This window comes from Equus quagga, chromosome 8, assembly GCF_021613505.1.
Source record: "Equus quagga isolate Etosha38 chromosome 8, UCLA_HA_Equagga_1.0, whole genome shotgun sequence".
NCBI lineage: Eukaryota > Metazoa > Chordata > Mammalia > Perissodactyla > Equidae > Equus > Equus quagga.
The window spans coordinates 7849323-7872836 of record NC_060274.1 but is presented as its reverse complement, the minus strand read 5'-3'; the positions used below and the strand labels follow the sequence as shown (position 1 = coordinate 7872836).

General features: G+C 41.4%; 1 protein-coding gene across 2 annotated transcripts in view; it reads right to left on the bottom strand.

Annotated features, from left to right (window-relative positions):
* Positions 1–23514, bottom strand: part of LOC124244195 (plasminogen-like) — a 56286-nt gene that overhangs the window by 588 nt on the left and 32184 nt on the right. The window contains exons 12-19 of one of the 2 annotated variants that reach the window (XM_046670637.1): positions 16676–16860; positions 14896–15044; positions 13876–13969; positions 10053–10173; positions 8496–8570; positions 7780–7920; positions 5827–5933; positions 533–678 (exon numbers count right to left, since the gene is read on the bottom strand). In XM_046670637.1, the coding sequence (XP_046526593.1) occupies positions 533–678; positions 5827–5933; positions 7780–7920; positions 8496–8570; positions 10053–10173; positions 13876–13969; positions 14896–15044; positions 16676–16860 (1018 nt within the window). The remainder of the gene's footprint in view (positions 1–532; positions 679–5826; positions 5934–7779; positions 7921–8495; positions 8571–10052; positions 10174–13875; positions 13970–14895; positions 15045–16675; positions 16861–23514) is intronic. The other variant, XM_046670638.1, reaches the window with a different exon arrangement.

Here is a 23514-nt window from a genome sequence, read left to right as displayed (position 1 = left end):
TTTGAACATTCCTTTCCCCTCAGAAAGGAACTTATTCATATTATTTGAACATCTGTGGCACTCCAGGATTGAGCAAAGTATATTCGACAAAACCACACAATTAGTGTTTCCTGGGGGAAAAAAAATCCCTTGTGAATACTGTGCCTTGGGGTTTCTCTTAGGCAGGTAACCCCAAGAACAATTATAAAAGAGGTGCACCTGCCCTTTGTCCTATACTCTATCCCCATTCCCTACTGGGAAGGCCACCACCGGAGCCCCACCCATCAGCATCCTTCAGGAATGTGTGTTACCTGGGGCAGTCATGGTACTTAACCACTCCTTACAACCTATCTGGGACTCGAGGCACAGAAAATCACCTTAGGCTATCTGAATCAGAATTCAGGTACAGACCTGAAGGCTGTCTGGGCAACAGGTAGACTGTGGCCTGTGAGTGACAAATCTTTCTTGAATTTGCCACTTTGGGGCTGAAATGGGTAAGGCGCCAAGACAGGCCAGCACAAAATAAACTTTGATCTCTTCCGTCTTTTCTTACCTGGCAACTGTCAACACCTCCAACCAGATGTCCAGCACAGAGTTCAGTCGATTTGACTCGTCCATTCAGATACTCATAGCGGTTGCACACTTTATTCTCAATCACAGGCAGCTGTGCCTCCTTGAGGACGCCAGCATTAGCGGAGTCTGGGTTTAAAAAGATTAGAGGAATGGTTACTGGATCTAAAACGGGTCCACGAGGAAACTTCCAGAAAACAGAGCAGCAATGACAGATCTCTTGTTTGTTTATGAGGTTGGATGAAACAAGAAGTCAGTTCCCAATACTACTAGAATCCCTTTGTTTTTTCTTTTTGACTTTGAAAGTATGAACATTATATAAGATTTCATGGTCCCAGGACCTGGATTTAAGCATCAGGGCTTCTTTACAGTGTTTTAGGGTTTGTTTATGTTGTGATTTTTTGTTTGTTTCTTCTTTTTTTTACACTATAAAGAAATAAATTTTTAATATGTAAAGAGAGATTGGGAAATGCTACTATTTCTATATTTTCTCTTTCAGGCATTTTATATGCTTCTTTTACTACTTATATCATATCACACATTTTGTACCCTGATTTTTTTCACACAACGTTATATCATAAAGATTTGTTGCGATGCCACAATCTTCATAATTAATATTTTAATAAGGAGTGACGGCTTAATGGGTATGGGGTTTCCTGTGGGGGTGAGGAAAGTACTCTGGAAAAAGTGGTGATGGGTGCATAACATGGTGAATGTACTAAATGCCATTGAGTGGTACTCTTCAAAAGAGTTAAAATAGTAAATTTTATGCTATATATATTTTACCACAATATAAAAAAAGAAGAATAGCTATCATTTACTGAGAATTAACCTTTTCAGACACAAACTCATTACGTGGTATATCTCATTTAATCCTGACAATAGTCCTATGAAATAGGCACTTTTGTCATCCCTGTTGTACAGTTAAGGAAACCAAGGTTCAGAGAGAGTGTGTAGTTTGCCCAAGATCACCCAGCAAGTAAGCGGTGGAGCTGAGATTTGAACCTGAGTCTGTGACATCAGTGCACAAATTCTTCACTACCATGCTCGTTGGCTCCACATCTTTTTTCATAAAGTTTATTCATGTTCCTTAATATTGGCTTTAGTCTAAGTACTCAGAAGTTATATGGATATATTCATGGCTCCCAATGTTACTGCACAAAATTGGAGTTCTCTTGCCCAATGTGCATAAAAAAGCCATTTAATTACAGCATCAGCCTTTGGGAAAGAAATCAGCTTTATTCTGCGAGATTGATCTACAGGGAGACAGGGGGCATGTGTCTAAGATCTGTTACCGTGATTCAGGATTTGGGGCAAAATTTAAGAAGTTAGGGAGAACAGCCTGGCACGTGGAAATGCTGATGGCACAGGTTTTGGTTGGTGGGCTTCAGGCATTCATGGTAAGGTTCCAAACACTTATGATAAGGTCCTAAACTTTTACGATGAGGTTCTAAACTTTTATGGTAGCATTTTAAAATTTATGGTAAGGTGGGGAAGGAATTTTAACATCGAATCTTCCAGAATGACAGACCCTTGCTTCTGATAAGAGTCTGACTTTTAAGTTCCAGTCATGTCCCGGTCCTTTGGTTCCATGATCATTTCAAGTCAAGATTTCTTCTTCTGCTCATGCTTTGGTTACATGACCTTGCAAATTTTCTGAAAGACAATTTCTTAATCACTCTGTTGATAAGATGGGGTCAGTTGAACTGATCCTGGAGGGCCCATGGTTACACCAATAACAGTGCCAAATTATTTTCTAAAAGAGTGTGACAGCATAAAATGTCAGGAGGAAAAAAAATCACCTCACCACACCCTTCTGAGTAGCTCATATTTTTAGATATTTGCTAATATAATGGGTGGAAATTGTCCTAATTCATTTCCTAATTTACATTTCTTTTCCAGTTAGGGAGAGTAAACATTCTCCTGTGTGTTTGTTTTACTCATTGTATTTCTTCTTTTGTGAAAAACTGTTTTTTTCACTTTGGCAAATTGAAATAGAACACTTGCAAAATCACCAGAGGATATGCTGTTTCCCCAGATGGACACTCCCAGGTAGGTCTCAGTGTTTTTACAAATAATCCAGTTTTCCAAATTTGCAAGCCCAACTTTCACCAAAATTTTGCAAAAATCTTTCCTTTGCTAGCATGAAATGCCAAGAGATGAGACACTATTTCTTCTCCAAAAACTTTGAGTAAACTTGGATAATTGTCTTGAGTTCGGAAAACTTACACTCCATCTGGAGTTGACAGGAGCACGTAAGAGGACCACCATTTGGAAAGGAGAGGCTTGTCCCAGCCAGGGTGGGCAGAGCCACTGTGGAGGAAGGGCCTGACCACGGAAAAACTGGGCAGAGGTTGCATTATGTGGATTGAGTAGATGCATGGAGGGAGCAGCCATCTCGAAATATTTGGCTGAAAATTAATTTATTCAAGTGTCTTGCTCTTGCATCTGCCTTCTAGGCACATCCTGATGCTAGTGACAAATTTACTGCTAGTCGACTAGAAGTCAATGTGGTCTGTGCAGAGATGCTGCCATCCTGTGTCCACAGTAGAGATGGCATTTCTGAGGGCCAGGAGGCTGAGGGTGACCCAGGGACCAAAGCCCTGATAGTGGTTGTGGATGGGGAAGCAGGATCCTGAAGAGCGTCCAGTGCTTGCTGATGAGGGGCTGACTTGAAAGAGCCCCGGGCCTCAACACTTAGCTTGCTTTGGAAAATCAAGATCAGGGAAAGTCTGCAGATAGAATGGGAGAGCGGGAGAATTTTGACCTTACACCGAGAGGCTGAGGACACTGATTGATCTGATGCCATTGTTGACATATAGGAAATTGGTAAGCAGGCCTCACTCGTGTTTTGTGACTCCTCCTAGTCCAATGAATATACTGAGAATCATTTTCTCAGTAGACATGCGGGTGAGGCCAGGAGAGATGGGGGAGTGCAGGCCAGGATGGTGGTTAGGAAAGCGTGAGTCGTGGGTGGGACAGAAGAAACAGTGGATGGGCTTGGGGGTCAGGCAGGCCTCGGTTCCATCAGGGCTCAGCTACACACAGATTATGCGATGTTTACTGGTGATGATGATGATGATGGTAGTGATGATGGTGATGATGGTAATAGTGGTGATGGTGATGATGGTGATGGTGATGATAATGATGTTGGTCTTAGTGATGATGGTAATGATGAGGATGGCAATGATGGTGATCATGGGGGGTGACGATGATGCTTGTGGTGGTCTTGATGATAGTGATGGTGGTTGTGGTCATATAATAAGAACAGGAGCTGCTAAAATACCGTCTCCAAAGCACTGAGCACCTCAAATGCATTATCCTAATCCTCTCAATGACCTTATAGGGTGGTACAGATGATGAAACTGAGGCTTACAGAGACTACATAACTTCCTAATGTTACATGGAAGGTGATAGAGCCAGAACCCACACTCAGAGCCATATACTTTGAAGTCTACGCTTTAATCAGTTAGAAATGGTAGTGGACATCTGTTGGTTTTCTGGCTGCCTAGCAGCCTTTCACCCTACATCCCATAATTCTGTGGAGGGACCCACTCTTGGTCCATCCTGGGTGTGAGTGGGCTTCTCAGGTGCAGGTGACGCAGGTCTGAGCCAGTCAGTGATTGGTTCAGGGGCAGGCACATGACCCACCAGACCTATCAGAGCTGGGCAGACTGTTGATGATGCCTGGGGGAAGGCGTCTCCCTTATTCCTCCCCACAGAGCCACAGCCATCATGGCGTCTGAGGACTAAGGATGCGCCTTTGTGCCCAGGAATAGTGCCCACTGTGTGGTGAGAGAGGGCCTCGGCGCAGGAACATCGCAAAAGCCAGCAGACTGCAGCTCACTAAGAATTTCTCTTTTTTGGCTTCATCCAATTTGCGCTGGATTTTGTACCACTTGCAAGAGAAAGTCGTATAGGAACAAGTGTACCCCCTGTCATTGACAAGACTTAGCTATGCTTGGTGCTTTATGCATACTTTCTCTTTGTTCCCCCACAACAGCCCTGCAGCCCATTTTCCAGCTGAGGAAACAGATCGAAAGAGAGTCTATGACTCTTCTAAGCTCCTGCAGCTGATAAGTGGGAGTCAGGTTTCTGATAAGGTCTGTCTGCCCTCTCCGCATGCGGTTTCTGGGAGAGCACCCTGTACCTTCTCGGAGCCTCAGATCCCTCATTTGCAAAATGGGAACAAAAATATCGAACTCATTGGAGTTGGTGGCGTTGGAATTTTTAAAAATGCAAACCGCTGAACAGACTAACACATCCATAGTGATGTTTCATTCGCCAAGATTCCCTTTACTTTTTCTCGATGCTCACAGCCTCCAAAGGGTAGAAAGGGGGGACACTGGAAATCCAGGAGGTGAGCTTTTAAAAATAGTAAGAAAAGTGCAGAAGGGAGGAAGACAAGTTTGAAATGATTTAGAATGGTAGTTTTTAACCTTTTTTTTTAAGCCACAAAACCTTTCTTCAAATGAAAGCTTATGCAAAAGGCCAACATGGAAAACACAGATTTTATGGAGGGGGGCTTAGATGCCACCTGGTACAAAGAAGAAGGGTGACTTGTCCAGTTTGCCCAGCTAGTGGCAGAGCCAGGACCATTTTCCAGGGCTCCTGACTCCCACTCCAGTGCCCTCACCAACACTTCCAAGAAATTGAGGCAGAGATCTACGATGTTCTTACAACGTTCCTAGGCCCGTGTCCCATGGATATAATTATTATGAGGGCATATGGCAAAGAGAAGATGAGATCTCCAAAATGTAGTACAGGTGCCCACACAGGATCAGCATAAACATTTCCTCTCTCACCCTCACGCCATCAGCCAACACCAAAGACCTGCTAGAACTGGGACCTTTCTTTCTCTCCCGGCACTGTCAGTCTGTCCCATCCCCACAGCCTCTTCACACATCCATGATGCATGTGGGTCTTTGGGGAGACCAATTTAACTATAATTTTTGTTGTTGTTTTACACTACGTTTGACCAACTTCACATGAAAAATAATCTAACACACTTAATTCGTAGGCTTGCATCAAAACCCTACTTACCTGGGGACCCAACATAGATGTTGAATTTATGGGTTAAGAGACTCAAAGAAACACAACTTGTCCCCTTGTCAGTGTCCCTCGATGACTGACTATGGAGACACAGGCAGGTGCCCAGACAAAGTCAGGAATGGAGTGGACCTCACTCACTGGTAGGAATTTGTACAAATGCTCATTTTCCCATGTACGCTGTAGGTCAAAACCAATTCATTGTGCGAGTCACGGCATTTATCTCACCTTGGGTTTCTCCCCAGCCGGTGACGAAACATTCTGCCCAGTTAGCGACCACATAATCTGCGGGTGGCAGACAAGCTGGGATTACCTCTTGGGTGATGATGGCAGGGCTGAAAGGAAAACATCAAAAGTGACATTTGACTGCCCTGCCCGGAGACACCTGCCATGCATCTTTTGGTCACCTACAACAAGATACCACCTGCCCCGCTGCCTCAGAACCCTGTCCCGGCTGGTATTTCCTTGCTTCACTGACACAGTGCAATGTAGAAAACAACTCTTCATCCTCACATTTGCCTCCTGGTGTTTAATGAACTAAACCAATCAGACGTTTTATTAAAAAGGCATCAGTGGTGGACAAGAAACTAGACGTGGGACTAGGGATAACAACAACTCATTTTTCATGTCTATTTTGTGCACGATTGGAATTTTATACCAAGTGCATGCTTTTATATCAGTTTAAGAGGGCTTTAATCAGTAGGTGAGACATCTAGCTGGAATAGCATCATGAGGCTATTAAATAACAGCAAATGCATTGTGCGTCCATGAGCAAGTTGCTCCCTCTTTTGGGTCCTCAGATTCCTCACCTATAAATGTTACAACACCATGGTTGTGAGAATCCAATAAAATGCTGGATATCAAATGCAAGAGGATTGGAAATAAGCTCCTTGCATAAGCTAAATGGTATTGTTTTCAAAGAATTTCACATGCCTTAGAGTTCCAGGGAATTTTGAACATCAGAACTTTGATTTTTAGACTTGATTCCATTTTAGTAAGTTCAAGAGGAAAACAGGTTGGAGATGAGAAATGCCCTATTCTATTAAGAATGACCATTGCTGCCAACTTTGAAGCAGACACACCCTCTTGGAGTCACTAGAATAGAGCCAGCCTCTCACATGGAGGGACCCCACAGATGTCACTCTGTAGGTTCCCTTCATGGAACACTAATGCCTTAGACTCTTGGCCTTAGGGGGCATGGGGGGGGTACCCTAAAACTCAAAGGTATCAGCCTATCAGAAAATGATTCCAGAACCCCAAATTTACTAATCCACTTGTTCAAGCTGTCGGATCTCCCTGTTGGGCCTCGGGGACCACGGGGAAAGAAGGGCAATCAGCTCCTTTTTTAGGCTAAGCCAAGAAGGGCCTTTCTTTTCTTTACGGAATCTCCAGAAGACAGCCCTCAGTTTACTGACCAGAAAACTTGTCAAGTGTTTCTGACCAGACCCAGCAGAGCAGGACTCAAACTCCTGACCGCTGGCCTTGTGCTGGCCTGGCCCATCCTCGTCACTGTCAGCACCATCCCCCTGTCATCTGGAATCCATCAGACACAGTGAATGTGCTCTGCTGTCCCAAACGTGCCTATTCTCAGAATAGCTCTCTGTTTATATAGCTGTCTCCCCTGGGACCTGTTTCCGAAGACGAATGCCCAGAAGTGACATGAGCCAATTTATCATTTTGTCAGGTTTCATAAAACACCATTTCAACAGGAAAAAGAAAACCAAAGATAAGAAGAGGAAGAATTTGCACTTGTGAAGTGTGTGTGTGGTGTGTGTTTACATTGTGGTTTTTCAAGTGCTTTGAAACACGTAATCTCATTTGATTCTTCTAAACATGCGATTAACATTGAGAGGAGAATTGTCAACCTGGAATGTTTGGATAATTCTCTGATTAGGAATGTCCATAAGCAGATTGGTGAACATTAGGTGAGAGAGTTGGGGGGGTAACCATGTACCTCATGTTTCAGCTCACTCTTCTCCAACATGAGGAAGCTGAGTCCTGGTGCCCTTTGCAGGACCACAGCTAGTATGGGGCTGAGCCTGAGTTTTCTCACTTGAAGTTCAATGCTCTTCCTCAAAGCCTTGTGCCTTTCATGTCCTCAATGGTGCCTCCCCCACACAGCTCAGGCATAAACAGATGGTTTCACTAATCTTAGGGTGAAAGCCATGGGTCCCGCAGTACCTGCTTAGCTTCAGCAAGGCAATATCTGCTCGTGAGGGCTCCAAGAACAGCTTGGACACATCTATTTGCTGAGCGCCCGCTGCAAGACGTAATTCATGGTGTGTACCCAGGACGACCTTGTACATTGAAGGCCTGGAGGACCTAGCAAAAAGATGGTGACATTAGGAGCAACATATGGGGCAGCCACTTCATTAGGTGTCCTTCTGAGCCATAAACGTCACATCTTCTCCCCTCTTGGCCACCCACAATCAGTGACCTCTGAGTGGCAAGAAACAAGGTTCACGACTGACCTGGTCCTGGCCATTTAGGGATGTTCTTGAGGCTGCTTTTGGTCTGACCACAGAGGAAGAATGAAACCAACACTAAAGTCAGCACAAGGATAGACACCCACATCAGGGGGACCTGGGAGACCTTTGCCTGTCACAGCGGACGGCTGTGTCCTGTCATTTATCCAGGCCTGCAAATCCACCTGAACTGGGTCTTTCTTCTTCATTTCTTTCTAAACACGCTCCTCTCCTCTCTCATTCAATGACCCTGGCAATTCTGCCTCAGGCTTCTTCATGTCCACTCCTTGGGCCCTATGTCACTGCCATAGCAGGAAGGAAGGAGAGGAGAGGAGAGGAAAGGAAGAGAGGGACAAAAGAAGAAAAGGAGAGAGGGAGGGAGGCAGACAGGCTTTAAGACAAGTCCTCCTGTCGGTTGTCCTCTAAACGTACCTCTCCAAGCAATGGGCAGCAGTCAGCACCCACTCCGGGGATATCAGAGTACCTCCACAGAAGTGCCTTCCAGATCTAGAAGGAAAACATGCCAGGATTTCAGTTCAAATCTGATGATTTATTCTACAAAGAAAGAAAGGTTCACTCAATTTTGATAATGTTGTTTCCCATGGAAAAGGCTGCCAGCCCATCATCAAGACAGTAGTAACTTCAAATTGTGCTTCCCTAGTGGATTTTCCAGAAGATTCCATCAACCCCACTCTTTAAGATGGCTGGGGGAGGCTCAGGCACAGCCTGTCCACAGGACAGCACAGCCACATGGCTCCAACATGAAGCCCACATCCATGGCTTTGATCTGTTAGCCCTGGACTCCAGCAGAAGTGACCAGCCAAGGACCATTCTCTTGAGGCCTCTTTCAGTGCTTTTGACAAGATCTGTGCAAGACCTGTTGAGTCATTCTTCAGGGAGCCAAATGTGATCTTGAATATTTGTGATTCATAGGAGTCTGCTAATTTCATCTGAGAAAGTTCCCGTGTAGGGGGTGCCTCCTAAATCTTTTATTTTATAGGACTGCTTAGGCACAAGCGGTGTGAGCTGCTCCAAAGCCCATCATCATGAAAGGAACACAAATAGTAAGCGCGTGATGGCAGGCAAGTCCATAATCAGTCAGGAAACAGACCACAACGTAGTTTGGGAAAGAAGGAATCTGGAATATGTGAAAAGTGAAGGCTCTGTATAGCAAGGAGTTACTAAATAATAAGGAAAAGAAAAGCAAAGCCAACTCAGTGACAGAAGGAAATATACTAGGATCAGGTGTATCAATGGCATCTCCCAAGCATGTCGCTGGTGGAGGACAGCAGTTGAGTGAATGCGCATTGGCACAGAAATGAGTAAAGGAAGCAACACAGATTAGCCTGTTTCAAGCCTGTGCTTTTTATGAGACTCCCAGGAAAATTGAACTTATGAAAGGCCTGTGGCACTGAGATAATAACCCAAACTGTCTGAGTTCAGAACTGATCAGAACTGATCCCTCATAAATTATGGTGATCTTGAACTTTCCACACTAAAGTCATGTTTGTGACTGGGTGAGCATCCTTTGGTTAAAGTCAATCATTCACAAAAGTGTAAAAAAAAAAAAGGAAAAAAGAATCTGTATCTCTGATAAATTGTAGATAATTTCGTCCTTGCTCCCCTAAGGTGTCACATTTCTAAAAATATCCCTTTCTCTTCATTTTACAAAAAGACAATGGCGATATAAACCCTCAAGGCATCTTCAATAATTTTCCAACCATATTGGAACTTGGTGAAAACTGCTGCGTCTACAGATTTTGATGGTAACTGCCCAGATCAGCGAAAAGATTCCAATTCTGGCTATTTTTAAAGCAGAGAACCTAGAAAAATATATATATTTTTTATTTTTATACTTTTCCTTCCTCCTTAGAAGAATATAGAGGCAGGTACACACACCTGAGTTGTGTGAATTTAGTGTGAATGCAGAAAGGTTTTGTGGGGCTTACATAGAAGGATGGAATAAATTGTTTCTAGAAGCATTGTTACCTTGTTCTAAGACTGATTTGCCAGGGCCAGGAATGTGCGATGGCCACACACCCACCTACAATCCTTCCAGAACATTTCTTCGGTTCCACCTTGGGCTTTCCACAATCAAATGGAGAGGACTCTATGGCACAAAGTGGGGAAAAGTCGCATTGAAAGAAGTGAAAGCTAGCAAATCTGTCACACAACACAAGACACGTTAATGGCTGATGGCCAAAGCACTGAATTTTTGCCTTCTCAGAGCCCAACCTCAACAGTAAGATGATAAGCATCTTTTGGAATATTTTTTCCAAGTTTCAAAAGTGAGAGTAGACAACGCAGAACCCTTTCCTTTCAAAACAATATGAGTACTTTTTATTATTCTGTAGCGGAAGTGATTAAGTGAATTGGCAGAGTTAGGCATTAGAATGAGAGCTTTTCTGAGAGGACCTTGATGACACAAATTGTCGTTCTGACTTGAGCAGTGTATCATCATTCTCATCATCATCCTGCTCATCGTCATCATCACCCTCTGAACCACATAAAGTTTACTGAAAACCATAGTTGCCATCCCCGTCAAAAGGCACTAGAGATAGTTTTTAATGTGATGCTCTGTGTGTGCATGTATGTACCCATGTGTGTGTATGTGATTGCATGCAGCAAGGATAACTATCCTAAACTGACACCAGTGCCTTCTCTCAACCAGCTTCAGGATAGCTCTTCCGGGAGCCTCGGGGACCAACCCAATGCCCCGGGGATAATTTACATTCACTTGCCTTCCCTCTATTGACTTCCTAGCTGCTTTCGCTCTCCACCCAGCCTGCAGGGTTCCTGGAGAACTGAGTAGTGCCCCATCTTTAGAACCACCCACTAGTGGCTAGAACAGTTCAGGGGCTACAAAAGGTGGTCGTTAAATGCTTCTCCGTTGTCTGAGCCATTTCAGATTGTCAGAAATATAAGTGCAAGTCATTCTTAACAACAATATTGCAAGGGGAAATTCCTTCTGTCCTGATCAACCAGAGATTCCGCCCTCTAGAGAATCTGGAATCTGCATTTTCCAAATAACTTGCCATTTGCCCTGGCCGGTTCTGAGAATCAACAGACAGAAGTCTATTTTTAGAAAGGAAGCATGAAATATAATAGAATCCCACTCTCCAATACTGAGCTTAATTTCTGACCCTGTGCCTTACGTAGAGTAGATTTGCATAAATATACTAAGAAGAGAATAACTACAGAGATTATGGTACTCCAGTTTTACCATTTAGAACAAAATTGAAAGTTCCTATTTATTTTTACTTCTTCATTATTTGTACTTTATGTGTTGGTGGAACTGAAAATCAATCAACAAACAGATATATAATTTAAAATAAATGAATGTAAATAAATAAAAAATTATGCTTAAGGTGGACTTCCTTCAATTTTTGAAGTTGATTTTAAAGAGAAAAACCATACAATCCTTTGATGAAATTGAGAGACAGAATATTGGGTTGAATAGAATATAGTTCTGATTTCAGATTGTTTTCCTTATGATATTACTTTTGTGCAATCTGCATGGTGCTATTTGTTTTAATAACATTGTATATTTACACAAATTTTTCAAGTAAGTTGCTTAAAGTTTACTTGTAGCCTAAAAAGTTTATCAATGGTACTTTTTCATTTTAAAAGTGAGTTTTCCTTGTGAATTAGAAATAATGTAAAGTTTGGAAATTTTAAGGAAAATGATGGTTAGGAAATTTCCCACTTCAGTAAAGAAAATCCAAAATCTTCCAGGGAACGAGCAATAAAATCTTTAAAGAAAAAGAGAAAAAAATGCAAATAACCTAAATAGACAAACTCATGCATCAAAGAGATTTCTCAGTCTGAAAAAATCCAAATAAAATTGGCAAAACCCACACAAGCACACAAAAAAAATCCCCTTAACGTAGGCTAGCCACCTTTTAAGTACTGACCTGACATACTGGAGGAACTGTAATTCATGATTTAATTCTTTTATTTATTCATTCAGCAAATGCATATTCAAATATGTATATATATAGTGCCTAGTACATGCCACACGTTGCTCTAAGCACTGGAAAGAATAGTTAGATCTCTGTTTTCAATCTTTACATTCTAATGGGCGGGTATGTAAGATGATGTTAAGTTGGAAGGATCAACTGAGGCCCCCAAGATGCCCTGGGGGAATGTAAGATAAATCTCCATATGTAGCTTTCAGAGGAAATAGCCCTTTCTGCAATTCTGGTATCCTCACCCAAATCGAAGATGTAAAAGAATGAGGCTCTTAGAGATTGGAGAAAGAAGAAAGAATGGGAAGAGGATGTTTCCAGTGGACTGTGAGCCCCGCCCCCCCCCACCTCACCATGATGCGGGCATGTGAGGTTAGCCCCAAACTGGTGAGAAGGGTTCTGATCAACCACTTGGTCTGATCTCGAGACCATTTCCTCCAGCAGGTGGATACCCTGGCCTGACTCACATTTGGGGAGGCTAGAGCATCTGGTGGCAGCTGAGGGAGGCACCTGGGAAGTTACTGTACTTCCCTTCTGTGGGGATCAGAGGTGCGTGAACCCCAGGCACAACTGTGGAGCCCGTGGCAGGAGTGTCAGGCTGATATGGGCACTGAAAGACAATCCTCCCAAGCAGGTAGCCTGTACAGGATAGAGAAGCCCGGGCAGGAGGAGGCAGTGGGGTGTACCAGACCAGGCAGAGCTGAGGATTGGGAGTGCCCAGCTGAAGGGGAGGCACTAACCCCATCCAGGGACTTTCAGGTGGAGGGCCACCAAGAGAACCTCTGCACAAGAGAGAAAACACTCACTCGAGAAAGAGTCAGCTGTAAACTCACCCTAAATCCAGAGAGGACAATAAAGCAGCCAAGTAGAATCTGTCCTATCACCCTTGCCTCTCCTTCCGCCCCCTGCTCTACCCAGGAGCGGCCCAAAAGCAACCCGGGCAGTGTAGCTCCCATGCTCTTAACCACTACCCTCAACTGCCTCCCCAAACCGTATCCAGATGCTGCACTACCGTGGCTTCACAACCGAAGCTTCTCCAGCCAGCTTTACGCCCTGCACGTGACAGACACAAGCACAAGCAATCACACTACTCAGAGGAGAAGTCCAGGCTGATTTTCTGTAACCAGGACGGATTCTGTTTGCAAAGATGGGTCAGCAGAGAGTAAAATAGGTTCTCCAGACCTAGCCCTGGATTTGTTATCCCAAACTGTTTAGAACTAAGGTCGACTCCCCTTTCCCTGATCTGAGCTTCTTGCTCCCTAGAAAAGTCTCCGAGAAATGAGGAAAGAACTCAGACAGGCCTTCTCTAAATTACGTGGCTAATGTATGGCTAGTGAACAGTCATTTTAGGATTAAGGAAAGTTGGAGCTTAGTAAAGATCTGCTTTACTTTCCATTGAATTCTTAGGATGACAATTTATAGGTTTACAATGTACATTCCATGCTTAGCTGTTCCCTTCTGTTTGTATTTTCTTTCTTACTTCTCAGCTGCTGAAAGGGAAAATTTCCCGTCTGGGTGACATTAAATTTGTTTTTTCTCACATCCCAAGCAAGACATTGGAGAGTTTGGCAGAACCGTGCTGAGGCTGATTAGATCTCCACTAAGCTTACTCTTTTGGAGGATTTTACATTTACTTTATTTAAAGTATTAGGGGGAGGTGGTTTCCTAATAAATGGGGCCACGAGTGGGGCAGATTCAAAAGGCTCATGATGACGAGAGGGCTCAGGGAGAGAGCTCTCCTCCCTAGGAGTGCTCAGTTTGAACTCTTCTCTTGCAGATCCATATTAAGGAGATGATGCTTCTTTTATTTGAGAAGTTTCCTTCCGAAAAAGAAAGCAATTTACCGCACTGAGGGACATCACAGTAGTCAAAAAGTTTCTGTGGATTCATTGTGTAGCACCAGGGACCATTGACATCACCATCAGGATTACGGCAGTACTGAAAAAAAAAGGCAGGTACATAGGAATGGTGCACGCTAGGGCAGAAGGGGGTGGAGAAGGTATCCTGAAGCACAGACATTTCACTGCTGCCCTTAGAAGATGACAGGTAGTGTTTCTTTTTGTGGGGAGTAGGGGAGGAGTTATTTTTAGGATGTTTATGAAGCCTCTGACTCATAGTTTGCCATCGGTCATGTCTCCTTCTTCAAAAGGAGCTCCAACCATAAGGCTTCTCCACTGGAGGGAGGGTGGAGACCCTGAGGGCCTTGAGGTAGACATTCAATAAATGGGCCTCCCCACCAACAGTGTGTGTCAGTGGAAACCTTAGAGACCCAGCAATCGAGGACTGTGGGACATGGTTGACCTGTCTTCCAGCCAAAGACGCCTGTTTGCTGTTGGTTCAAAAACGCTTATTCCCATGGACTGTGCAGCCTCTGTGGGTCAAGCCATTGAAAGCCATGTCTTTTTTTTCCTTCCCTAGACCTACCCTCCAAAGGAAACCATCCCAGAGAGTATGTGAGACTGGGTGAAATCCTACTGCATGGAGTTCTAATGGCTCATTCAAATTTTTTTCTAGAAAAATCTGACTAAAATGTCATGAAGGTCATCTTTGATCAGCAGAATCTAGAGGAAAAACACTAGAAACTAGAAACAACATGAAATAGTATAAGCAGACAGGAAATTTCACAAACAGGAAACGAGAGGTCTGAGGACGATGATAACGTGCATGGAGGTCTGCCTGCTAACTGTTCTTTCTGCACTGATGTCAATTATATTGTAGGCTTAGTCCCTTGAAATCCCTGGTATCTTTTCTCCTCCTCCCTCGCAAAGATCAGTCCAGGCTGACTTTCTGTAACATAGGACCAATTCTGTGTGCAAAGACTGGCCAACAAAAGGCAAAACAGAATCCAAATCAAAGTGGCTTACATTTTTTTCTAGATTTGCCCGTGGATTTGTTTCTGGAGTGAAAATACTGTGTGTGTGGGGCTCCTGGGCAGCCCACGCCTGGCATCGGGTGCCAGTAACAGTAGTTGCTTTCTTGCCCCGGTATCCTTTACCAATCCCAAGCATACAGTCTGTAGGGAAAAGAAAACGGGTGGTTATGTATTACTACACAGCCCCAGGACCATAAGAAATAAACACAGCAGTGTTAGATTTCTCTAAGGACAGACTCTGTGGTCACATCCTTAAGAGCACTGGGATGCTGAAGAGTTCACTGAACACAGCCTATTTTAACAAGTTCCCAGAAACGCTGTTGGCTGGGAAATAATCATAAGCCAAGATGTGAGACTGGGAATCTGAGGCAGGACACTAAGAGAACAATCTTATGACAAGGTGAGGGGTAAGACAGAGAACTCAGGAGGATTCCCATGAAGCAGATGCTGCTATGAACTGTTAGATGACTCTTGAACACCTCCCTCTAATCAAGGATGGATAAAGAGTGAAGACCGAAAAAGATTTTATAAAAAAATACTATTTTGGCTAGACCTGTACTGTGAGTTCCCACCCTCTGGTGGGGAGCAGGGTAAGAAAGAGATGACTAAGGGCCCCTTCCCCAAGCTTGTCCCTCATCTCAAGCATAGGGAATGGGGGTTCCCCAGAACCCCTCAGAAAACTTGATGTGGGTGTCATATATGGAGACCCAGTGCCCCAGTTACCTGATGGCCACTTGGAAAATCCAAAAAGCGAAAGCTGGGCCAGCTAGCTTCTCTGCCAAGAAGGGGGGCTGTGCTGGGCAGCCTGTACCCCTGATCTTTGCCAGGCCCAGGATGTGTGAGTTACCCACACACCCAATGTGAGGCATTCGCATGGGAGAACCACGTGAAGTCATCTCAAGTCTCATCCAGCCAGGATACCAGAAGGGGCACAGAGTGCAAAGTCTCACCAAGAAAGAGGAAGGAGACATGAGCTCGCTCTGTTCAGGGAACAGTAGGTGATGTTCTCCAGGACTAGAGGGGAGGCAAGCCCACTCCGGGGAAGGAGAGGGGTCCCAACTTCAAACCAAGCTGTCATTTTAATCATGACTGTCCAGAGGTCAGATGAGTCATGGGACCCCTGAGTTTTCATGCTGGGACAGGGGGGAATTAGCCCCCTCTGTGTTTCCTCACCGTGCCATGGTGCAGAGCACTTTCCTGCTGCCCAACAGCCGCAGGACCAGGTGCTAAGTACTCAGAGCTACACTTCAAGGGCAGAGGGAAGCAGAGAAGAGTGTGGTTATTTTTGCCTCCCCCCAAGAGGACAGTCACATTCTTATGTTCAGGCCCTTAACATTTCGAGCTACAGATCCCCTTTTCCAGGTGTTTACTGAAGAGAATCACTTGGCTATCCTACTGGTGCCCCAATTCAGTATATTCAAAACCAAATTAATCATTTCTACTCCTCCCAGAGGAGGTCGCACTTGCTTTTCCAGAATGTCCCTTGTCAGCCAGTGCCGTCATCAACCTCTCAATGCACCCAGGCTCAAAATTTTGTCCATCCGTCTACAACCAAGTAGTTTTCAAGTCCTAAGGAACCACCCACCCATGTTCTGCCGGTCATTACAGCTCTGGCTCCCCCAGATGGCACACTGAGGCTTCTTTCCATGTGGCAGACCCACAGGCAGCGCTCAAGTTCCCCGCAGCAGTGAAGCCTTCTGAGTCCGTAAGAGTTTCCGTCTCATTTCATGCTGATGCCCAAGTATGTAGATGTCTGGCTGCAGACTTCTTACCTGGTTCAGAAGGCTCCTGGACACTTGGAACTTGGGTGTCAGTTGGAGAGCTGTTGGAGAAACTCTGTTGTGTTTCTGAACATCTTCTCAGGTTACAGAACTCCCATCTGACGCTCGGGTCAGTGGTGTAGCACCAAGGGCCTTTATCACCATCTGGATTCCTACAGTAGTTCATTGTCAGGTCGCTGTAAACACCACAACATAGGTCATGAAAAGCAGGAGAATCTCCAGGGGCACCCCAGCACCCTCAGAATTGCCACAACAAAGTGGTAACAAGTGATTTGACATATTTCCATTGAAGACACCAAAGGTACTACTTGTTATTAGAATGCCATTAGAATGTTATTAGAGTGCCGATGGCCCTCAACTTCTAAACAACTGGGTAAATTCAAAAAATAGATTATAACTTTCATTTTAAGTCAAAAGTAATACATGCTTCATATAAAAACTGGGATAATATATAAATGTGTGAAAGAAAGTATCGGAATGTCCTCCTTCTCTTGGAACGTTAAATATATTCCCCAGGGATAACCAACATGGATTTTGAAGTGTATTTTTTAGATTTTTTCTAGGCATGTACAATTATTTCTCTATGTCTGTCTATCTCTCTGCATATGAGTACTTATGTAAGTTGGAACCAAAACGTATTTCCCTAAGGAAGAAATCGCATTTGAGATGAAGACGATGCCAGGCCAGCCCTCTTAGTGTATTTACTCACAGAGTAGCTAAAATGCTATACACTTACAATGAGAAAATCATGAAAAAGAATATTACTGTAAATATGCTATTAGGTAGGTCAAGTGGGTTCAGGGTTTGAAGGACCTATGGAAGCTGGCCCAGAAAACTGGCTTCCAGCTGGGGTGTTGTTTCTATAGGATGCATTCTGGGGGAAATGAGGAGGAGCTCTCACACACACCCCTACAGCCCCCACCCTCCTCACCCCCACACCCGCCCCTCACTGCTGCTGGTCACTCAGGGGCTGGAGCATGAGGATGAGACTAAAGAACAGCGGGATGGAAGAGATGAAGGGATGTCTGGGCAGACTGGTGGACCTGAGGTTGCTGAGGGCTTGTGGGGGAGTCAGAAACAACCGAGGAAGAGACATGGCTGATGCGGAGCCTGGAATACTGGGCGATCCATCCTCTGGGGCCTCCCCCGAACACTGTCCCAGCCTCTCAGAATTCTCAGCCTTGGAATCCCTTTCAGAATTTAGACTCAGAAGCTGTGGCTAGCTGAGAAAATTTGAAATGTATTATGTATTATGGGAATCCAATACAGTATCTGTAGATAAATAAAGTGACACAGCCTCAGGCCCGGGCCCACAATTTGAGGAGGCCAGTTGGCAGATCTCTGAGCCACTGGATGTGCTAAAAGGTTATCATATGAAACAAGCCCTGGCTCTTTTTATTAAATTGAGGTATATTTGACATAGAGTGAAATGAACAAATCTTAAAGGTGGTTTGATAAGTTTTGAGTAACACACATGCCTGTATAAACCACTCTCCTGTCATGATTTAGACCACTGCCATCCCCCCAAGAAAGCTCCCATGGGTCACTGCTCAACCAATCTCTGCCAGCCCCCAGAGGCAAATGCTATTGATTTCTTTCACCATAAACTAGTTTTGTCTCTTCTAGAACCTCTGACGGATGGCCTCATACAGTATGTACTCTTCTTTTGCCTGGCTTCTTTCTTTATTTTTTTTCCTCCCCAAAGGCCCAGTACCTAGCTGTAAATCCTAGTTGTAAGTCCTTCTAGTTCTATGTGAGCCACCACCACGGCACGGCAACTGACAGATGGGTGGTGTGGTTCCACAACCGGGAAGAGAACCCAGGCCGCTGAAACAGTGAGAGCACCAAACTAGGCCATCAGGGCTCGCTCTGGCTTCTTTCTTTAATATAACATTTGTGTGCTTTGTCCTCATGTTTTGAGAGTATCAGTAAATCGTTCCTTTTTATTGCTGAATAGTACCTATCCCACTGTATGAATATACCATCAATTATCGATTCATTTTCTTATTGATGAGCATTGAAGAGGTTTCCAGTTTGGGGCTATTATGAATAAAGTTGCTATGAATATTCTGGTAGATCTTTTTGTGGACTTATGTTTTCATTTCTCTTGAGTAAATAGTCAGGAATAGAATAAAGGTTTGTAGGGTAGATGCACATTTAACTTTCTAAGAAACCATCAGACTGATTTCCAAAGTGGTGGTACCATTTTGCTAAGATATTGAACATTTTTTTGGCACTTAATGGCCATTTGGATATCTTCCCCTGTGGAATATCTATTGACATTTTTATTAAGTTGTTTTTCTTCTTACTAGTGAGTGGGAGAAATATTTATATATTCTGGATATAAGCCATTTGTCAGATATATTGATTGAGAATATTTTTCTCCCAATCTGTGATTTATCTATTTTCTTAACAATGATTTTTGGTGAGTAGAAGTTTTCATTTTGTTAAAATCTAAATAATACATTTTTTCTTTTATACTGCTTTTTAGGTCCTGTCTAAAAATTTTTTGCCTTCTCCAAGGTTGTGAAAATCTTCTCTTAATGTTCTTTCCTAGAAGCTTTATATTTCAGCTTTAGTTTTAGCTTCTACTTTTAGGTCTAAGAGTTTTCTCAAATTAATTTGTGCTAGGAGATAAGAGTCAGGGTTTTGGGGTTTTTTGTGGGGGTTTTTTTCTGTATGGATATCCAGTTGTTCCAGAACCAGTTCAGAAAACATTTCCTTTTCCCATTAAATTGTTTTGCCATCTATATTGAAAATCAGTTGACATATATATGAGGGTTTGTTTCTGGACTTTTTTCTCTATTTGTAGACCTTTTACCAGTGCCACTGCCTTGACTACTGCGCTTTTAGAACAAGCCTTTGAGTCAGAATGCGTAAGTCTTCCAACTTTGTTCTTCTTTTATAGATTGTTCTGGTGAGTCTAGGTCCTTCCCGTATACATTGTGTCTCTTTTTCCAAAAAAAAAGAAAAAAATGGCTGCAGGAATTTTTCTTGGATATAGATTGGATCCAAAGATTAATTCGGTGAGAAATGGTATTGAGTCTTTTAATTCATAAACGTAGCATATGTTTATTTAGATCTTTTCAATTTTTCTCAGCAAAATTTTATAGTTTGCAGCATACAGTTCTTATTATACATATTTTGTCAAATTTATCACTAACTATTTTGTTTTTGGTACTATCGTCAATGATATTGTCTTTAAATTTTAATTTTCCAATTGGTCACTGCTGGTGTATAGAAATACAATTTTTGTATGTTGACTTTGTATATACTTTTGTATCTGTTGACCTTGCAAAATTCACCTATTAATACTTAGGATTCTCTGCATTCATTAATCTAGTTTTCTGTGAATAAAGAAAGATTTACTTATTCCTTTCCAAACTTTAGGCCCTTTATTTCTTTTCCTTGTTCCTAATCTTATAGAGAAAGCATTAATCTTTCGCCATTAATACGATGAGAGTTGGGGGCTTTTTGCAGATGGCCTTGATCAAGTTGACGAAGTTCCCTTCTGTTCCTAGTTTGCTCAGACTTCTTATCATGGATGAGTGTTGAATTTTGTCTAATGTTTTTTCAACATCTTTTGATATAATCACACGATATATCACTTTTATTCTATTAACATGTTGATTTACGTTGATTGTTTTGCAAATGTTAAACTAACCTTACATTCTTGGAGAGAAGCCCCATTTGTTTATCATGCTACATACTTTTCATAAATTCAATTTACTAATTTTTTGCTGCCTTTTTGTCTATATTCACAACAGATAATGTTCTGTAGTTTCTTGCAATATCCTTGTCTACTTTTTGCATCGCATTTTTTTAAGGCTCACAAACTGAGTTACGTTTCCTCCTTTATTTTCTGCAAGAGATAGTAAAAGATTGGTATTATTTTCTCCTTAAATATTTGAGAAAATCTACCAGTGCATCCTAAGCCTGGAGTTTTCTCTGTGGGAAGTTTTTTTATTTAAAAAACATATTTTTTCTTTAATAGATATCAGACTACTTAAAAATTCCATTTATTCAGTGTCTAACTTACTTGTTTCTTTCCTCCCTTCCAAGGAATTATTCCATTTTATTTAAGTTGTTGAATTTATTAACATAAAGTTGTTCTTAATACTTTATTATCTTTTAATATCTGTAGGATTCTATAGTGATGGCTTCTCTTTTATTCCTGATGTTGACAATTGTGTTCTCTCCTTTATTCATGATGAGTTTAGCCAGAGATTTATCAATTATATTGATCTTTTCAAAGAACCAACTTTTTGTCTCATTGATTTACTCAATTGTCTATTTTCTTTACCATTGATTTTTATTATTTCCTCCTTTCTGCTTACTTTGGGTTGTATTTGCTTTTCATTTTCTAGATTCTTACGTTGTTATGTTAGATGGACAGTTCTCAAAATTTTGGGTCTCAGGAACCTTTTACACTCTTAAAAAGGATCAGGAACCTGAAGAGCTTTAGTTTTTGTGGTATATATTTTGTACACTTACTGTGTTAGAATTAAAACTGAGAATTTTTTAGCACACAAGAACACTCAATAACATATTTCATTAGTTGTCAGAAAGATGATGTCATTTCGCATTATCTAGTCTTTGGAAAACTCTACTGGACGCTTGTGAGAAAACAAAAGCGAAAGGGGAAAATAAAATATATATTTTCTAATTGAAAGAGTTTTAACCTCACAGACTCCCTGAAGGGTTCCCAGGAATCCATAAGTCTGCCCAGACCACACTTTGAGAACTTCTGGTTAAATCATTGACTTGTAAATGTGTCTACTTTCTAATAAGAACACTTAAAGCTATAAAACCCTAAAAACATTAGCTGCATCCCACAAGTTTTGATATACCATGTTTTTATTAATATTCAGATCAAAATATTTCTAAATGCATTTATAATTTTTTCTTTGACTTAGGTTATTTAGAAATGTGTTTTTTTAATTTCCAAATATTTGAGAATTTCCTAATTTTTTTTATTATTTATATCTCATTTAATTCTGCTGTAGTCAGAAACATCTCCATATTTTAATGCTTTTAAATTTATCAAGACTTGTTTTAAGTCCAAGCATACAGTAGACCTTGGTGAGTACTCCATGTGCACTTGAATGTGTATTCTGTAGCTGAGCATAGTGTTAAATTGCTTCATAATTTTCCTCTAAAACTTCTATATCCTTTCTGAATTTTTTGTCTACTTGTTCTACTATAATTTGTTTTGGGAGGATTTATGACTAAGAGAGAGAAGTGAGGAAATCTCCAACTATAATTGTGGACTTATTTACTTCTCTCTTTACTTCTGTCCCTTTTTGTTTCATATATCTGATGCTCTATTATTAGGGTGCAAAACATTCAGCATTGTTAACCCTTTTTACTTTAAAATGTCCTTTTTATCTCTGGTATTATTTCTTGTCCTGAAATCTACTTTGTCTGCAAATTAACGACTACACTAGCTTTCTTTTCATTAGCGTTTTCTTGGTCTATCATTTTCCATCTTTTGATTTTTCACCTATGTCTTCATATTTAAAGAGAATCTATTGTATGGAGATCATAATTGGGTTTGGGGTTTTATTCAACGCAACGTTCTCTGCCTTTTAATTGCAATATTTAGTCCTTTTACATTTAATATGCTTATTAATGTGGTTGGGTTTAAGTCTACCATCAGGCTATTTATTTTCTGTTTGCACCATACCTCTTTAATTCTTTTTTCCTCCTTTCCTCCTTTCTTTTGGATTAATTGAATATTGTTATTATCTACTCCTCTGAGTTTGAATTTTCAGCATTATTCTAGGATTTACAATATCCGTCTTTAATCTATCATATTCAATCATGTATCAATATTATGTAGTATCATGGATAACATAAGAAAATTACAACAGTATACTTACACCTCTCTCCTATATTATTTATGCTATTGTTTTCATAATTTTACTTTACATATATTAAAATAAGAATACATCATTATCATTTCACTTCAAGCAAAATCATCTTCTTAGGAAATGAGATAAATATAAATATTTTACATTTACATTTATATTTATCATTTCCAGCGTTCTTCAACACTTAATAGAGATTCAAGTTTCCATCTGATATTAGCTTACTTCTCCCTAAATACCTTTCTTTAACATTTTTTACTACTGGTAAAATATTCAAATGTTTTGGGGGGAAGAAGGAATATCTCTCTATTTAGCATTCATTTTCAAAGGATATTTTAGCTGAATATATAGTTCTAGTTTGATGGCTTTTTTAAAATTTTTATCATTTAAAAATGTCATTCCACTGTTTTCTGGTTTGCATAGTTTCTGATGAGAAGACATTAGTCAGTCTTATCACTGTTCTGCCCTGTAAATGTGTCCTTTTTCTATGGCTTCTTATAAGATTTTTCTCTTTGTCTTTGGCTTTAAGAATTTAACTATGATGCACCTAAGTAAATCATGCTGTTTTACTTTTTAAAAATTCTACTTAGGATGAAAAGCTTCTGGAGACGATGGCAGTGATGGTTGCACAACCACGTGAATATAGTTAATGCCGCTGAACTGTATGCTTAAAAATGGCTAAAATGGTAAAGTTTTTGTTATGCATATTTTACTACAATAAAAAAGCAAATTAATTTTTTAAAAATTCTATTTATAGTTCACTGAGCTTCTTGAATCTGTGAATTTATAATTTTCCTCAAATCTGGAAAAATTTCATCCATCATTGGTTTAAGCATGTTTTTCCATCCCAATATCTCTCTCTTCTCCTTCTTGGACTTGATTTAAATGTATGTTAGACCTTTTGATATTTTTCTATAGGCCTTTGAAGATCTGTTGATTGTTTTTTTCAGCCTTTTGCTT